The sequence below is a fragment of the Notechis scutatus genome, chromosome 6, assembly GCF_049901735.1.
Source record: "Notechis scutatus isolate UNSWTSFEM ecotype Mainland chromosome 6, rNotScu1.2, whole genome shotgun sequence".
NCBI lineage: Eukaryota > Metazoa > Chordata > Lepidosauria > Squamata > Elapidae > Notechis > Notechis scutatus.
This window is the reverse complement of record NC_142014.1, coordinates 67,927,833-67,947,053: the sequence shown is the minus strand read 5'-3', so window position 1 is coordinate 67,947,053 and position 19,221 is coordinate 67,927,833. Positions and strand designations below refer to the sequence as shown.

Here is a 19,221-nt window from a genome sequence, read left to right as displayed (position 1 = left end):
AGATTGTGTACTTAATGCATGGAAGAATTTAAGCAAACTTTTCAAACAGTGATGCATAACTGAAGAAAACTAATCATACATTGAAGAAAACTGAAGAAAACTAATCATAAGGAACACTACACCTATTTTGAATCCTTTTACATTCATGTTAGTGGGATAGTGCTGTAAATACATATATAATAATGGGAACTAGAAGAACATTAAGACTAATTAAAGTGACGTCTATACCTATAAATATCTGCAAAGCTGATATTTAATTTCTTGGAATATTATTTAATTTTTATTTATTATTAAATTTTTATGCCATTCATCTCGCCAAGGCAACCCTAGGCAGCTTAACAGTCCTACAATTAAAATACCATATAAAAATTAAAACAATAAGAACCATTCAGTTAATCAAGATAGAAACAAAGGGAGCAGAGTGTGCCTGGGGAAGAGTTGGGGTCTAGCTAAATCCATTAACCAACTCCAAGATACCACTCATCGATTGGGGCTCCAGGTCAGCTAGCAGAACCAGGTCTTCAAACCCTTTTGGAAGGCCAGAAGGAAGGGTGCAGATCTCATCTCAAGGAGGGGGGGGAGCAGGATGTTCTAGAGGGCGGGTGCCACAGCAGAAAAGGCTCTTCTCCTGGACTCTGTCAGCTGAAGTTCCTTGATCAATGGGGCCTTGCAGTATGCCTTTTCTGCCAACTTGGGTGAGGCGGGCTAATCCCATCAGGATGAGCTGGTTTTTCAGATAACCTGGACTCATGCCACAAAGGGCAAGGTGTTGCCATTAAGGGCTTCCAACACCTTGAATTGGACCTGGAAGCAAACTGGCAATCAATACAGCTCACAACAGCAGTGTAACATGGGCCATCCTAGGGGCACTAAGAAGTGCCTGCACAGCTGCATTCTATACCAGCTGAAGCTTCCAGATACTCTTCAAGGGCAGCTCCCTGTGCTACAATAATCCAACTGAGAGATGAAGAGGACTTGAGTGACTGAGCGTAGGGACATTCTAAGAATAATGCACATATTAATAGTTTTATTTACATTTACTATTTAAATAGTATACTCTCTTAACTAGAATATTCTACTATTCTGTTATTTTTTCCTTCTTATTCATAAAGCTGTTTGCAGAAGAAAAACGTCTTCCCAACTCTAGAAAATTAGAGTGAAAGTTTCACTAATCCAAGTAAAACTTTCTGGCTGCCATAGACTGGTGTCTCATGGCAGTGTCTCATTTCACAAAAAGCTTATTTTGGGGGGTGGGTGGGTTATGAAGAACACACATTCTTATATAACTACAAATTTCTGCAACATTTTAAGAGGTCATTGAGAAGACTGAGACCACAAAGTACCCTTTTTCCATCATGGTACCAGTGCTCTAGAAAAGTTTTCCTCTAGAACACAGATTGCCTCATCAGTGGTTAATTCTAGAAGTTACTAAGATCAAACTTTTCTGCAGGATCTTCAAGGAATGGCCATCAGAATTTGGATGCTTATTCATTCATTTGCTTATTCTTTGTGCATTAATTGTTGTTTCTGGTTATGAACCTGAGGCGTTCTGTTCTTTACAACAACGTGGAATTGTGTTTTGCTTTATTATCTGCTGCCATGATTCTGTAAAGATTTAACACCATACAGGTAATAATATATAGAACAATATGCCCTGTTTTAAAGGATTATAAAATTTCATCTTATTGTAAGGCAGTACCAAAATAATATTCACATGCACAATACTGTCCACAAAACTGGAAATGAACTGTTAATGTTCCAGAATTGTTTGATGGTTCACATGTACAAAGTATGTATTAAAGGTATTTTTTCCTCTAGAGATAAAACTAACTCTTATGATTACTACCATAAACTATTTAATAAGTTACATGTCTCATATACTTAACATTTAGAATTAGCAAAATTATTTTGATGACCAGTCCCAATGGGCATGAATTACCTATTAAAAGTAAATTTAAGACCCTTTCAAATATACTCAAAGCTACTTAAGTTAAAAATATATCAATAACTACCTTTTTTCTCAGCACCAGGCTTTGATGTATTACCTTATCGTTCAGTAAAACAGTGTTCACAATTTACATTTTAAAAATATTTTTAAATTCCATTTATTACATATTTAACTGCAACTGAGTACCTTACCTTCAATAGACAGAGATGGCTGTTCCTGAGGCTTTTCCTGTGACAAGAGACCCAAATAACTGAGGACAACATATTTTGTTTCATAATGAAAACCTACAGGTACAGCAGTAGAGGATGCCATCGAGTTGGCTTCCAAAGTTCCGTAGGATTATGGCCCACGTAATATTTTCTTCGTTTAAAATCTAAATAAGGAAAAACACACATTTAATTTTTGAAATTTGCAACCATATCCTGATTATTTACAATTATGTCAGCACACATTTATTATTGTACTGCATATTCACATATCAACATAAATATATAAGGAAAAAAAGTTATATAAACTTTATAGCAAGTTGTCAAATTTATCATTACATGTATTTTAGGATCACCTGACTTGCTAACAGGACTTGTGAAAAAAGATCTTGGAATAGCAGTAAGAGACTGCAAACTAAATATGACTCATAGGTGTGACAATGGTTTAGAAAATGCAAATGCAATGTTAGATTATATTAAAAGAAGTATTTTATTTTGCATTGGTCAGACTTTATTCTAATAACTCTGAACTACCTGGAATAGTTTAGAGGAGGGCAATAAATGAAAAAAGGAGAGAATGTTTAGGATGAAACAATTGCCCAGAGAGCTGAAACATCCCTTCATTATATATGTTCAATCAGGGGCTAGACAGCTACTAGTCATGGATATTTTAATTTGGATTCCTGCATGGAATGTGATAGTGTAAACAGCTCCTTTGAACTCTATTCTACTATAAAATCCTCTACAGATTGACACAGCTTTACTAAGCTTCTTGCCTGAATAACATAACAAGAAATTCCATCAGATATTTGTTTAGAAATGGATAAACAGGAAAAACAACATATAAATAGTATGAAAGTAACTTTTTCATATTTACTATTTCTAATATTTACACTTTCTTACTGTGGTTTTTTTTTAACTGCAATAACATGAAACATAGGACTGGAAAAATGTGCATTCAAATTCAAATAGCCTTCTTGAAAATTAATAAGCAACTTGAGATCTGAAATGGTTCTTGGCAAAAAATACTAATGGGTTTCCTAATTTGGTGACTTGCACCTATACCAGCCTCTAAAATACTACTTCATTACATAAATTATTATAGATTATATTAGGGTCCTTGTAGATGATTAAAGGTCTTTGCCCACTTGCCTTTCAATACTGTACAAATAATTCCCACTGTGCTTTATTTTGCCATATTTCTCTCTTCCTCTTATCCTCAACCTTGGTAAGCAACCTTATATTGTAGTTACAAGTATTGGTGTTAAAAGTTTTCCTAACAGCAACTGATGACAATTTGCAGATGTGCACAATCTGCCTTGCTGTGCCACAGACAGTTACATGACCTATAAGGAGCAGAGTGAGTTCAACCTATTCGTCATTTTGGACTTGTTTGTTCACATCTGCATCCTCCACTCTTCAAGATTTTGGGTGTTTGCCCCTGACCCATTCTTTTTTTTCCCTGATGGGGCACAGAGGGCACAACTGTATCTGAGTGTTCCCCACAGCCTGCTGAATAGTTGATCAACAACTGGAGGAACTGAATAGGAAAGCAGGAAAGTCAGCTGTCTGGTCACGGCTTGAGAAAGCCCTTTACAGCCATTAGCTGTCTGGAAATGCTGGTTTAGACAGTCTGTACAACTGATAAATTGCAATCAGCCCAAGAATTGCCTGCCAAAATACATTTAAAAAACAGATGTTTTGTGAACTATATTTTAAATGTCTAATTAAACAAATGAACAGCTTAATATATTCCAATAACACAATCAGCTATTATTCAAGTTATTTTGAAATTTTGTAAAGATAAATCCAATTGGCCATGTTTGTCATTCTAGCACTTACTATTTTACAGCAGCAGTCTTTAGGTGCAGAAGTTCCTACTGAAATTTATACTATAAAATATGCAAATAAATTGATCAGCTATTTTTCTGTAGGAAGCCAGTCAGTAGTAAGTTTGCAGTTTTTATCATTCTAATAAGCCTGCTTTCTCTTCTAACCCTTAAAGCAGTTATCTTTTTTCTGGAATTGTGTAGCTTATCCTCCACACATCCTGTGGGTTCTAGCCTTGCCTTAACATGAAGTCAGCTGCATGACCTTGAGCCAATCACTCTCTTTCAGCCCTAGAAAGCAGTCAATGGCGAACTGTTTGTGAAATCTTGCTAACAAAACTGCATGAACTAGTCCAGTCAGTTGCAAGGTGTCAATACTGACTTGAAGGCATGCATACACATATATGCACAGACACATAATTATTTCATGATTTCACTCAATTACTGTAAGTGAAAAAAACACTTATCTGCTTGTTCTCAGTTTAATAGTGTACATAATTTTCCTATTACTATATGACTATATAAAGCTAATTAACATGAAAAAATGTGATGTAGGCAAAAAACCTCTTTAATGTCTAAAGGATCAATTTAAATCTATCAAATACTTTTGAGATGAGAAATCTGCTGCATGTTTTACAATGATTGTAAAACAATTTGTTACAATTGGAACAAATTTTGGGATGTTACAAAATGACTACAATAGGGGAACTGGCCAATCACACAAAAAAAATCCATTTATAAGAAAGCAAATATTTGAAGTTATTTCCTACACCTCTATATTTTTTTACTCACTTCTTCTCCAGATAGGTGGCCTTACTGTTCTATAGACATCATTTTTATTTAGGCTGAGCAGACGACCTCAGCCTCTATTCCATTCAAAACTTTATGCCCACGTTCAGTTATCAAGTCACTATTGGTTTTTGTTCCTTTTCTGCCCATGCAAATTGTATTGCCCGCAAGAGAGTTCTGTATCCCAACGGATTATGGTCAATTATTTTGAATGTCTTGTGCTTTTTCTTCTCTTCCTACCAAATGAGTTAGAGTTATTACAGAGAGTAAGGAAGATTACTTTTATGGAAACATGAAAGAACTGTTATTTAGGCAAAAGGGAGGAGGGAGGAAGAGGAGGAACTAGCAAAATCAGACTTGAAAAGTTCTGTTATTATGGCCAATAACATTTTTTTTCCTCCTTCTTGTGGTTTCTTGGTCTGGTCTACCAGAAGGCCTTGATTAATGGTTAACAGTTACCTCTGTAAAGGTATGTACTGTACTCCCAGCATAAGCACAAGGCTATTTCACCAACTGATTGTTTCTCCCAGACAAAAACTTTTAGGCCACATTATTTTTAATCCTTATGGCCGGCAAAACAAGAACAAATGTAGGGCCTCCTGCTTTGGCGGGGGTTGGACTAGATGACCTACAAAGGTCCCTTCCAACTCTATTAATCTGTAAATCAGATGTCCTATCAGCCAACAAAGTGGACCCTATCACCCCCGTAACCGGATCATAGATCATGTACCCCTTTTCCCATTCCATTTCTTCCCTTTAAGTGGAAAAAGACACTAGGGGGGCCCTCCACAGTCTCCCAAATGGCGGCAGCTCACAGAAATCTTGGGGGGGGGGGGCAAGAGGAATGAGCCCCGCCCTTCCCACCGAGGCCCACTGAAGGCACCATGCCAGGCCAAGTTCCACCTGCTGAGACCAAACGATGCTCCCACCCTCCGCACAGAACCGTGTCTACTAAAAACCCATGCTCCCCAGCTAAGCCTGAGGAGACTGGGGCACACAAGAGATGAAGGGAAGCGTCTGGTGACTGGGAGGGGTGGCCCCACAGCGGCCTTCGTGGGGAGACCCGAGTAAAAGTGGGGAGGGGGAAACCGGGAAAAGTGGGGGGAAGGGGGAACGGTGATAAGGGAGTACCCCTCTTCAACGCACCCACGTATCAGGGCTCCGACCTCCCATTACTCCCCCCAACTCCCGGATCAGTCGCCTCCTGAGCGCACAACTAACCGCTCAGCACCCTCGGTACGGCACGCAACCAAAGAGGAACCACGCGCGAACGAACCCTGAGGCTGCTTTTCCTTCCACTCCCCTTCTGGGAAGTGAACGTGGGGGAGAGGATGAGGCTTTCCTGACCGTTCGCCTTCTTACCTGAGTCTCGCGAGGACGAGACCAATTTAAACCAAAAAAAAAAAAAAAAGAGGCAGAGGTCAAAGCGAGGGGAGGGCGCGCGACGCTCCCTCGAAAGTGACCCTTGCCGCCTGTCGGTGCTGCGCGCGCAGCAACATCCTCCCCTCCCCCCCTCGTCACTCCTCCAGAAAAGCAGCTGCCGCGGCCGCCATGCCGGACGAGGGCAAAAGAAGGGTTTTTGAAGGCGGCGGGCGCGCACGTGGGCGTGTGACGTCACCCGCAGTGTAGCGGAGGAGGTGACTAAGCAGATTCACGCCGCAATCGCGGCTGAGCGCGAGCCTTTTTGCGATCGACGTGGTGAAAGGCTCGGACATAGAGATAAGAAATGTAGAGTCGTACGGTAGCGGTAGTTAGTTTGAATGGTGTTTTTTTTTCCAATAGTCTCAGTAGGCCGGCTTCATATTTGAATGATTTGTTTGTTTGTTTGACAGTTTTTGTAACCTATCCCTACCTATAGATTTTGCGCCGTGGACAACAAGGTGCAAACGCAGTACAGAAGCTAAAAGAAACTATATGCAATTAATACACAACGCCCCCCCCCTCCTGGTTATAAGCACAATTGTTGTAAACCAGAGTTTTTTAAACTTACCAACATTAAGATGTTTGGACTTCAAATCCCAGAATTCTCCAAGCACCATGGTTGAAATCTACATATTTTAAAGTTGCCAAACTTGAGAAACACTGGTAAAATTTTCAAGTATTTCAAATGAAAGGGCTACTCTCAAACCTACAGAAGCAAGACCTCTGAGTCTCCAAGTTATCTTCTGACCTATGGTCTCCTAGATCAGGGGTCTCCACCCTTGACAACTTTTAAGATTTGTGGACTTTAATGCCCAGAATTCTCCAGCCAGCATAGCTGTTGAAGTCCACAAGTCTTAAAATTGCCAAGGGTGGAGACCCGTCTTAGATGTCATTGTCTCTTCAATGCTCCACAGTTTGGGGAATCTGCCATTTCCTGACTATCCCCAAAGATTACCCCATTTAAAGCATACTAAGCAATACAATCCAGGAACATCTTGGACCTGGTTCAAATTGGGTTGTAAATGGTACACCAGCCAATACCCAAAAGCCACTTATGACAGCAATCTAAATGTACAGCTTAAGTGCTATCTGGGAAGACCTCCAAGATCACACCACTACCCCATTCAGAGGAACCTATGGTTGAAGCTCCGCCTGTGTATTTACAAAAGACAGCCAGGGCTTGGAGCGATTCAGTGTATTTCATCCCATCCGGGCCATGACTGACTCCAGATACGGGCTCAAACTTACATAGTATTCCTGCTGCATGACCTCCAACTGCCTTGCTGTTATTCAGGCATTAAAAAGCAACAGATGGTTTTCTTTTACTTTCCTCCTACCAGAACTAACAAATCTACGTATCTCACAAGGGCTAATTTTAATGGATTTTATATTTTTAAAAAGTTTTTAGAAGAATCCATACCTCAAGCAACTTACAATTTCCCTTTTTGTTTTTCTTAATTATGTTGTGTTGGGGAGGTCTTGGGAACTCGGTAATCAAATCAAATCAAATGTTTATTGCCAATGCACAACATGTGTACAATGAAATTGAAATGAGCCTCCCTTGGTGCTGGCCCTGCAAGTCTATCACATTATACCTAATTGTGGTGTTTATGTTGAGTTCAGAAGTCTGACAGCCTAGGGATAAAAGCTATTTTTCAGCCTATTCATTGGGCTGAATTAGCAACAGTTTTGCCAATCAACTTGCACTACTGTAGCCCAATTCAATCTTTAAAATAAATAAATAAATGAGGGGAATGAGGAACTTTTGGACAGCCGGATTCCATTGCTTTCCCTAATATAGCTATCTGACATGAATCAGAAATTCCTCATCTATACGTCAAGCGCACCACTCTTCCTTATTACAATCTGAGAAAGTTTCTTTTCCAAGGCAATAATTGTCTTGAATCAAACAGTATATTTGTGATTTAGTTCTATATATAAAGTGGCATTTTTAAACTAACTTAGTGTATGTTTTAAATAGGTTTTAGACTAGGTTTTTATTATTACTTTAATTATTTTACTTTTTAAATACTGTGTAGTGTGATTGAGAAGCGGTGTTTGGGGCACTGTGCTGGAGTAGCTTTCAAATCTCATTGTATTTTGAATGCAATGACAATAAAGGTGTTCTATTCTATTCAATCCCGAAGTCCCCAAGTGAAAGACGGCCCCTTCCGCGTTGATGACGTCACCGAGCTCTCCCATTGGTGTAACGCGAGCAAACAAGGGGCGGGGCGGGTGACGTAAATGTCAGCAGCCGCAGCAGCACCAGCAGCAGCATCTCCTGAGAGTGACCTAAACCGGATCTGATTGGGGCCCTTCAATCCCTTCAGCCTGCGGGAGTTGCCAGTTCGAGCGGACGCTTCTCCTTTTGTCCCCCCGAGCCTTCGCTTCTCTAGCCCGCGTTCAACATGGCGCTGAGCGATGCCGATGTTCAGAAGCAGGTACGGCGGGGTCGGGTCCCGGGAGGAGATCTTTCTCCTCCTGCGGTTCTTTAGCACCGCAGCCGCGGTCGTAACCGGTGAATGGGCTTCTTAAGTCAGGCGCCCCGCTTCGAGCCGGTTGGGCTCGGCTGATGGGACGCTGGAGAGCTGCTCCAGCTTGGATGGCAGGCAAGGAGGAGCGGAGAGTCAGCGGAGGGTGCCCGTTAGCCCAAGCGCAGTTGCTGCTGCACAGGGATCCCCGCCGGGAAGGGGCATCGTTTGGGAGCCTGGCTGTATCCAGATCCGTCTGTGATTTGAGGAGAGAAAAAGAAATCTTCCGTTGCAAATGTCTGCGGAGATTCTCAGTCACCCAGGTTCTGGTTGTCCCAAAGGTGCTTTTCAAAAGGCAACTGGACCTTCTTGGTTTTGCCTTGAAAGCGAAGGACCGACCTTCAGGGTGATAATGACCAGAGAGGACTGCAAGGAATATAAATCCATCTATTTCCCCACCATTCAATCAGAACCAAGGAGCTTCTTGGATGAGAAGTGAAATGTTTTCAAAGAAAAAAGCCCAGAAAGTCCAGTTGCTTTTTGAAAAACATGTTTTGGGACTTTCCCTTGCAAATTCTGCAAAAGGACAAGAAATATTGTATTTTATTCCATTTGGAAATGAGCAAAGTAGTTCTAAGTCTCTTTTGGGTTTCATCCACTGGGATTGGCTTCTGAATAAAAGGTGTAATGGTTACTTCAATATATGTGTCGTGTAATTTTGGTTATATTTGCACAGCAGTAAAGGTTATGATTCAGAAGTGATTTAAGAGTTTATTCCCAAATGTGCACAAAATTGAGGTTTTTTTTAATGTTATGGGACTCCTTAAGTAAAATTGTTTTTTACTGCATTGTCACAAAATTTATACTTTTCTTGAAACTAGTATCTGTTGATGAGAATAGATTGAGAAGAAAATAGTGCAACACTAGACTGTGCCTGTCGTACAACATCATGCTGGTTAATTCTGAAAATTCATATAGTTGAGCAATGGCTTCTCTAGTTTCCTTCAAATAACCTTGTTAATTTTGGTAAGTTTTTGACACACATGGAAAGTGACTGCATTTTATTGTCTTGGTTGTGAGTATAGAAGTTTGATGCTAATGGGTACTTTCCAACATCTGACCTTGAATTTATGTCCTTGGAGAGTGAAGGATTGTTTTAGAAGATGTCCCAAGAATGTCTTTTGGGTAAGGCTGGGAGAATAGATAGAATGTCAACAACTACTTGAATTCAATCCTGATTACTTTAAAAAAAATCTGGTGTTATATTCAGAATTGTCAGTATGTGCTGTGAACATCTTATTCAAGGTAAATGACATTTTGAGATAAGGAGAAATGGAAATAGAGATATTCCAGAATGGCTTAGATTATATATAAATCTTGAAAGATATAAGAAATAGATAAGGTAAAGATTGTTTCTGGTAGGGATTATATTTTAATTGGAAGGGACTCACTTGAATTCCAGTAGCAATTTGTTTCACAATAAAGAACCTCCATTAGGAAAACAAATGAAAATTGATATTAGACATGTTGGTTGTGGAATCTGCAAAAGATGTGTTGTCTTGATAGCACAGGGAGAACTGTACAGGGTTAGTTGATCTTGCTGGTAATTTAGACCTAACCTCTGCGATGTTTTGTACACCCAAATGGACACCTTGAACTGGGCTTGGAAAGCAACTGGCAACCAGTACAGTTGTTTATACATAAAGATGATAGACACTTCCACCTCATCAGCATGGCTTTTGGGGCAATTTTGGACCATTAATAACCCATTCTTGAGATTAAGAAGTTTCATCATCACTTTTGTAAACTACCCAGAAGCATGCAAGTATGATGGGTGGTATAGAAATTTGATAAATATTCCTGTAATGTTATATCTGGGTTTGATGCTCGACTGTAAGATGTTTTAATAACAGTGACTTTATATAGAGGGTATTTTATAACACTTCTGTATAGAATGTTTGATTAATACATAAAACTAGAAGTGACTGGAATAAACTGTCCTAACAATTTACCAGGAGAGATCTAAACTGCAGGAGAGCAATGAAGGATCCTCATATCATGGAAAGGAAGCACTGAAAAAGCTAATGATTAATGTTCACATTCATGAAAAAAACAGGAAGTTCTGCCTCCACTGAACATTTGAGGGAAGAACAATCTTGTGAAATTCTGGCATTGTGTTTTTAATGGGTCCCACTAAAGCATTGTTTTATAGCAGTATTTAACATTACTAATGCACATATTGGTTAAAAATTAAATACTGTAACAGCATATGTGTCACTTCATGGCATATAAAACACAGCAAAAAAGAGGGTATTGTGAGAAGGAAAATATTGTTTAACATATATGTCTTTAGGTGCAATTGTCCCTTCGTGTGAATAAACTTGAAAATTCAGGCCATAAGATAATTGCCAATTATTAAAACATGCTGAAAAAATAATGGCTTTTGCTTAATAAAGAATGTTGAGGATATCTGCAAGTATATCACTTCTAAATTCATAGTGGCAGACTATTCCTTAAAATTGTAACTTCCCTGCAACGTGGTGGAATTTTACATGATACAATACTGCATGTGTGATTTGATTGTCCTTTAAAGCTTATCTTGTTGACTGTAAATAATGCCCTTTAGAGTAAACCCAGTCTGAGCTGGGTTTGAGTTGGAATATTTCACTGAATGTTGCAGTGAGCCAGATGATACTGGTAAAGCAATGTTCCCTTGCAGCCCATGAACTGGCCATACTAGGTTTACATGAATGTCTTCTTCCTTAGAGTTTTTGATGATGTCTCTTTACTCTCACTAAGAGCTTTCTTAACCTGCACATGGAAGGTTTTAAACACATCAGGCTATTTATCCATCAAATTTAGTCCTTTGAAAGCAAAATGTGACACATGGAAATATTTTGTACCCATGTGGCCCACAAACCATCCAGGACAGGGATACCAACTTGGCACTGAAATCAATGGGAATTTAAGTATACTTGATTAGGCAATGTAATCATTATTTGCTTGTAATATAACAGAGTACCTCCCTGTGAGGTGAGTTGGGCTGAGAGAATGACTGGCCCAAGGTCACCCAGCTGGCTTTCATGGTTCAGATGGGACTTGAACCAGTGGTGGGATTCAAGTTTTTTTACTACCGGTTCTGTGGGCGTGGCTTGGTGGGCGTGGCAGGGGGAGGAGACTGTAAAATCTCCAGTCGGGGTGGTATTTGCCGGTTTTCCGAACTACTCAAAATTTCCACTACCGGTTCTCCAGAACTGGTCAGAACCTGTTAAATACCACCTCTGACTTGAACGCATGGTTTCCTGCTTTCCAGCCTGATACCTTAACCGCAAGACCACTAGACTAAACTGGCTCTCTTTAATTGTGAGTAGCATTCATCTTAGGGCAAGGGTCTTCAAACTTGGCAGCTTTAAGACTTGTGGACTTCAACTCCCAGAAATCCTCAGCTAACATGACTGGAGGAGGAATTCTGGGAGTTGAAGTCCACAAGTCTTAAAGCTGTCAAGTTTGAAGACCCCTGTCTTAGGGCCCTGTTGCTGGCAAGTCGAAGCAGGCTGGTAACTGCCGCAAGTATTTCCTACTTAAGGACTTCTCATCTCCGGAAACTGATGCATCTGTTAAGTTGAAAGGTTACATTACAGGATTACATTAGGTTACATTACAGTTCTTTTCCTATGAAATATTAAACTATTATCTGCATCTGAAATAGTAATCCTACCTCTAAAACTGTAAAGCAATATATGGTTGGAATGCAATTTCAGTTCTTAAGCTTCTGTGAACTATAAATACCTGTAACTACAAGGTATCCAGTTAATAACAATTTGGTGTTGGAGAGTCTTTTTCTGTTTTATTATTTAAAAAAAATACAATACTGGGAAATTCTGTTATGTTTAGCGACAAAATGTATCTGCTAGTTTCCATGGAAAATATTATTTTTGTTACAGATTAAACACATGATGGCTTTCATTGAGCAGGAAGCCAATGAAAAGGCGGAAGAAATAGATGCTAAGGTAAATGAAAAGCATTTCAATGTTTCCTGTGTATAAAATCCCAGAGGGCCAGTGTGGTTTTTTCAAATACCTAAAATTCAATTGTGCCCTGCCAAGTTGTGATTTTTTTTTCATTTTATTTAGCTAATATGTACCTAAAGTAATTATATTGTAATTCAGAATAAGTGAAGGATATTTGTTTTAAAAACTGCCATTCTGTTCTGTCCTATGTATTACACACAGATCAATCTCACCAAATATTTATTCCAAACTAATATGCATGAAATTGCAATTTAATTGATTACTTTATCTTTTTGGAAGACAGAACTTGTTCTGTACTACTAATTGTAACAATTTGAAGCCAGCATTTTTTTAAAACATTAAAATATGTTAGTTCATATTAGCTAAACAAACTTTCTGGTATGGACTTCTAGATCTATCTTAGGATATATGACTATTGTAAAATTATTCCTACTGGGGTTTAGTTTGTTGGAACTGATTTTAATTGCTAGCACACTGTATATTGTTAATATTAATTACTACTCCCGTCTTTCAGAATTCTAGTCAATACTTTAGGTTCTTCATATGACTAAATCTGTGGGGTTTTCTTGAACCGGTCTGCTTCCTTGTAGGCTGAAGAAGAATTCAACATTGAGAAAGGTCGGCTTGTTCAGACACAAAGGTTGAAGATCATGGAGTACTATGAAAAGAAAGAAAAACAAATAGAACAACAAAAGAAAATGTATGTAATGGAAGATGTGAAAGCTGATTTTAGACTGGGGAAAAAATAAAAGAACTAGCCATGAGTTTAAACTCATGTGAAAAGCATGCAAAGATTTGTTTATTGCTGCCCATTTCCAATGTTTACTGGTTTATAGGATTTTTTTTCCTTTTGCTTAAGACATTTTTTAAAAAATTGGTGACTATGTTGCCAATGATGTAGAAAATAACTGAGGTAAATGCTTTAAAGGGACTATTTGGATAGCACTTTTATAAACAGAATATTGTTGTTTACACTTTATGGCTGAAGTTGATAGGTTAGACCGAAGTCTTTCCCACAGTAAAAAGAGATGAGATTATTATTTTTTCAGTGATATTTCAGGGTACAATTTAGGTTTGCAATGTTTCTTCATCAGCAGTACCCACTTTTGATTAAACCAGAATGTAGAACGATCATTTGGAGGATTGAGTGGGAATTGGGAGTTTTTAAAAATAGAATAAAGGAGGAGGCCTGGCAGCAAGGTTTAAGAAAGGCTACTTCTGGTCACCATATAGCAGGGGGGTCAAACTGGATTTCTTCAAGGGCCGGATCAGCACTGTAGCAGTCTGCAGGCCGGAGGGGGGAAATGAGATTCACACCTCCTGCAGCAATTTGTCCCCCTGCAGCCCGTTTTCAGCTTGGATAGCCTCCTGCAGCAACTTTGCTGGCCAAAATGGTTTTGGCTGCCAGACCTCCCGCAGGCCGGTCCCCACAGGCCAGATTTAAGCACCCTGTGGGCCGGATTCAGTCCACGGGCCTTGAGTTTGATACCCCTGCCGTATAGTACTCGCAAGAGACCTGTTAAACATAGGCTTTGCTGCTTGAACATTTCGGGAGTTAGTCTGGCATGTGCTTGTGAGAATGCATAGTGTCTGCTGCTTCACTCTCTGAGTCCTCGTTTCATTTTTTCCATCTGTCTTACAGTCAAATGTCCAACCTGATGAATCAGGCAAGACTGAAGGTTCTCAAAGCAAGAGATGATCTGATTGCAGTAAGTTTGTCCGTCTCTTTATAAGAATTTTTTTTAATTGTTTGCCTGAAAATACACTGCAGTGTGCACCTTCCTTTGTTCTAATATATCTTTCAAGAAAGTATTTGTAATATACATATTATTGTGGAGGGCAGATGTGCCAGAAATATAGACTACTTAAATTATCTCTGCATCATTGTTTTCCTTTGTTGAAGAAGGGCACTAGTTAATGGAGTGTCTTTTTCAGCCTATTATTAGCCAGATAGTGATGAATGTTTCTATTGAATAAATATTAGATGTTGCACAAAGGGAAAATTAAGACTTGGGAATATTAACTCAGATACTCTTTGTACAGGGTATGTTCTAGTTCTTACTGAGGTTATGTGCTTGTTACTTAAATTATACTACTTCAGGTTAGGACTTTATATGCCTGATTGCTTTACCCTCAAAACAATTCTTTGTCTATAGAAAATATTGCTTAACACCTCTAGTCACTCAAGTGAAGACATAGCATTGTAATTGTAATACCCGCACTCTTGAGTGCAACCCAATTAATTGTATGGGAACATATTAAGATGTGTAAATTGAAGGAAAAAGGTTAAGACCACAAAATAATCCCAAATTATGCTCTACTAGAGGCATAGTCACATAGTAATAGTCACAAGCCATTGATGTAAGTAGTATTGAGGCTTTCACTTTTTAAGATAACCCTAACCTTGCATTACAAACCACTAAGTAGCTTTATGCAAAAACACAACATCTGGCATTGAAATCATGGCATCCATTGAATTTTGTCTGTGAAATAGAGGCATAAAGGATAAGTAAAGTCAATCTACTGGATAAAGTACAGTACAATTCAAGAGACATCACAAATATACAAATAGTCCTCACTTAAATAATCCTAATTGCAAACAGAATTGCTGTTGCTCAGTGAAGCAATTATTAGGCAAAACATCATGTGACCACACTGCTTAGCAACAGCAATTCTGGTAGTCCCATTTGTGGTCATTAGGTAGGACTACACCACAGAGAATCATAGTCATGTGACCAGAGAATGCCACGACCGGTTGTAAAGCTGACCTGCCAACTATATGGCCATGTGAGTAAGTAACAGTTGACCTATGGTGATGAGGTTCATGCTTCTTCCATCCTCAGTTCTATTGGTATCATGGTCCCTAAAAGATGTTGCATTCATAAGTATCAATTGCAATAAAATTTCTCACTTAAGGCTGGAGGAGAATAAGATTTTTCTCACTTGATTTTTTTTCTCCTCATAATATAGGACTTGCTGAGCGAAGCCAAGCAGAGACTGGCTAAAGTAGTGAAGGATACAGGCAGGTACCAAACCCTGCTGGAAGGCTTAGTACTACAGGTAATGAGATCCTTGACATAGCAATAGTACTTAGACTTATATACCACTTCACAGTGCTTTACAGCCCTCTCTTAAGCGGTTTACAGAGTCAGCATATTGCCCCCAACAATCTGGGTCCTCATTTTACCCACCTGGGAAGGATGGAAGGCTGAGTCAATCATGAGCCGGTGAGACTTGAACTGCCAAACTGCAGTCAGCCAGCAGTCAGCAGAAGTAGCCTGCATTCTAACTACTGTGCCACCACGGCTCATATACCAATATCACTAGATGAAACTTATACTGTTTCTGTGGAGTTCTCTAACTGGATCTTAGTTATATCTGCCTTTACTACAGTATTAATAGTTTGTATTTGTAAAATGTTAAGCTAAAATTTGTTGGACACCTTACTGTGTTTATATTTGAAGCTACAGTGAGCTTTCCAATTAAGACATAAATTCTGTTCTCTTTTACAAAGGGATTGTATCAATTACTTGAGCCTAGAATGACTATCCGTTGCAGGAAACAGGATCTTCCCTTAGTAAAGGTAAAGATTTTATGTATATTAGACAAAACGGAAATGAAATAGCATTTGACAAAAAAAACAACCTTATAACTATATTGCAAAAGCCAAAGAATCCCACATCCTATTGTTTCTAATTTTGTTAAAAGATCTGAATGGTGATAGTCCTGTGTTGATTCCCAGGGCTTGATCAAAGTAGCAACACAGATTGTATTGTTCCCATGTGAAGTCCTTGGTGCTCACTGAGCTTGATTATTTTCTTGCAGATGTTTCATTATCCAACTAGATAACATTATCAGTGGTAGTAAGGAATGGGGTTTGCTCTCACTTTATATTGTATTGTATCCATCCTCCAATTGCTGCTTATCCTGCTAAATGAAAACACACCGATAAGTACACAGTTCCGGTTTTCTTTGTCTCTGTAGATGTGGTGTGTGCTACATCTAGCTCCCCTTGGGACTTCATCAACAACAATCTATGTGTTTTATCTGCAATGGGAACAGCATGTGTGAAAAACTAAATTAGATAACCTTACTCTGTTAGATCAGTTTTGTCTCTCCCTGGCAATGGCATTCAAAAATATTCCTTCATCATTATGCCTATGTTGTTTTCTTGGAAATATTGACAAGTGATTCTAGGCTTGCAAGGAATGATGCAAAGTAGATGTTCTTTTGCTGACCTACAAGTATCTATTATTCTTATATCCCAATCATTTTGAGAAATCAGTGAATAGTTGCTATCAAACTTTGAAACTTCCATACCAAGAGACATCAATAAAGTTAGCAGTTTCTAACTGTTGGAGCTGGGAGCACGTGGGTGTGTGTTGAATTGACAGTAGTATAGCTTTAGATAAATTAAATTGTACACTTTTTAGGAACTGGAATAGAATCAAATAATTTTTTGTATATATGTATGAATCCTGTTTCAGAATGCAGTCCAGAAGAGTGTTCCAATGTATAAAACTGCCACCAAAAAAGAAGTTGATGTTCAAATTGATCAGGACCATTTTCTTCCAGAAGACATGTAAGAAACACAGCTAGGAAAAATAACTTGCTGGAACTGTTTGATTGATGGTCATTGTTTTAAATAGGGTTTGCATAAGGTAAATGAACTTGGGATTTTCTCATATGAAATGTAGTTTAGTGGGAATTTGCACTGCGCTGTACTTGATAGCACATATTGGGCAGACCCAGTGGCCATGGTCTTTCGTTTAGGTCAGTAGGTTAAACCAATCCTGTAGGTAGATTTGTCTGTTCTGATCTTTATAAATTGAAACAATGATATTTAGACCCTGTTTTGGATTAGTGGTCTTATTTATGTACCGTTTCTCTTTCATTTTGGTTTTGATTCTCTGTGTATCTCGATTCACTACTGTGAGATGGGGAGCTTCATAAATTGTCTTACTCCTTTCTGTCCCCCTCCCCACCCTCCCTCTAGAAGTCATCAGACTTCTAACCATCTTTGAATGACAAAGAATAGTGGGAGTGATTTCAAGTGCCAGCATGTTCATTAGTATGTATTTTTCTCTTCTAGAGCTGGAGGTGTTGAAATTTATAACAGTGACAGTAAAATTAAGGTATCTAATACGCTGGAAAGTCGTCTGGGTCTCATTGCTCAGCAGGTAAGCCTAGAATTTTTTCTCTTGTATGAATGAAATGTTTTCCATTTAACTCCGTGCAATCGCTCATTCAATTCTTGGGTCAGCCATGGTTTTGCTATGGGACATCATGGCAACTTGGGTGCTGGGGGGGTCTACAAGTCCACTACTACCATCAAACAACAGCCCTGGCACCAAGAAAAGCTGTCTGAGGGCTACTTAATTTAGACACCCTCCTCAGTCTTGGATTTCAACCTTTTCTCTTATGTAAGCTCTTGGCCCAAGATCTTTCCCAATTTCTGGAAAGACTGAGGTGTGAGGCTCAGCTATGGTTTCTACCATAAGCATTCTTCAGTATTTAGAAGTAGAAAATCTTATTGCCATCTTTTTAGAAGGTATTTGCCTTTTAGCATACTTTTGACTGAATGACTGTTAAGCATGTTCTAGGAATTTGCTGGACCATCAAGGAATATTCAGAACCTTTCTTTTTTGCTCCCTCAACAGATGATGCCAGAGATCCGGACAGCACTTTTTGGTGCCAACAGTAACAGGAAGTTCATGGACTAAAATCCCTGGAATACTGGTGGAATTCTCTTCCGCCCATGTGCTGAGGGGAAATGCTGGAGCATTTCCAATAAAACAATGTCCCTTCCCCTAAAATGTACTACATGCTCTATTGTGTTATCTGAATGTTTTCCAGTTAAATTATTAACTTTTGCATACTTGCTGTGCTTAATCTGAGAGAAAGGCAGGAAGAACTTTTTCGAGAGAATAGTGGCACAGCATTAAAAAATGAAGGCATTTGCACTCTTTGATCCAGACCAATTAGAGAAATAATTTGGAGCTTTGTTGTCATTCTTCAGTATTGTTCTTTCCCTCAAAGTATACCACCACCGTCCTGCTTCTCTATTCCTTTCCAAAGCTTACGTTTCATGTGCCGATGACTGCAAACTCCACAACTTCCCCATTCTGGTGCTTCCCAGGCTGGGAAAAAAGCAAGTCATGTTAACTTGGTTTTAGTCCCAGAATTTTGTTCTGTATATGTGATTGAAACTATATATATATATATATGTATACACACTCTCATTGTGCTGAAATTTATTAAAATGAAAAGCATGCAATCTTGTGTTTGATTTTTTTCCTTGTTATAGCAGATGGCAGAAGGTTACATCCACAATTCAATTAAAGATATGAAAACAAACGCACGACAGCTGTAGTTTGTTAGATATGGGAAGAGATTTGGGGAACCTGATAAGGTGTTAGTTCCTCGTAGAGTCAAAAACTTCACATTAACATTAGGAAAAATATAAATGGTGATTAATTAGATGCTTTCTGGAAATTTGAAGAATAACCATATTTTACCAACTTT

At 38.9% G+C, this 19,221-nt stretch overlaps 2 protein-coding genes across 7 annotated transcripts in view; one reads left to right on the top strand and one right to left on the bottom strand.

Annotated features, from left to right (window-relative positions):
* The window catches only part of BCL2L13 (BCL2 like 13), a 28,091-nt gene extending 21,825 nt beyond the window's left edge, over positions 1 to 6,266 (bottom strand). The window contains exons 1-3 of one of the 6 annotated variants that reach the window (XM_087968619.1): positions 6,135 to 6,246; positions 4,776 to 5,008; positions 2,140 to 2,321 (exon numbers count right to left, since the gene is read on the bottom strand). In XM_087968619.1, the coding sequence (XP_087824745.1) occupies positions 2,140 to 2,260 (121 nt within the window). In that variant the 5' untranslated portion in view covers positions 2,261 to 2,321; positions 4,776 to 5,008; positions 6,135 to 6,246. Of the gene's footprint in view, positions 1 to 2,139; positions 2,322 to 4,775; positions 5,009 to 5,918 lie in introns of all 6 variants that reach the window. The other 5 variants (XM_087968620.1, XM_026678676.2, XM_026678677.2 and 2 more) reach the window with 5 other exon arrangements.
* A 2,161-nt stretch (positions 6,267 to 8,427) lies between these two features.
* Positions 8,428 to 18,973, top strand: ATP6V1E1 (ATPase H+ transporting V1 subunit E1). The gene is made up of 9 exons (XM_026678680.2): positions 8,428 to 8,635; positions 12,610 to 12,675; positions 13,287 to 13,396; positions 14,339 to 14,405; positions 15,667 to 15,756; positions 16,211 to 16,279; positions 17,184 to 17,278; positions 17,789 to 17,876; positions 18,357 to 18,973. The coding sequence occupies exons 1-9, from the start codon at positions 8,603 to 8,605 to the stop codon at positions 18,417 to 18,419; spliced, it is 681 nt and encodes a 226-aa protein (XP_026534465.1). The 5' UTR covers positions 8,428 to 8,602; the 3' UTR covers positions 18,420 to 18,973.
* Positions 18,974 to 19,221: the final 248 nt, after the last annotated feature.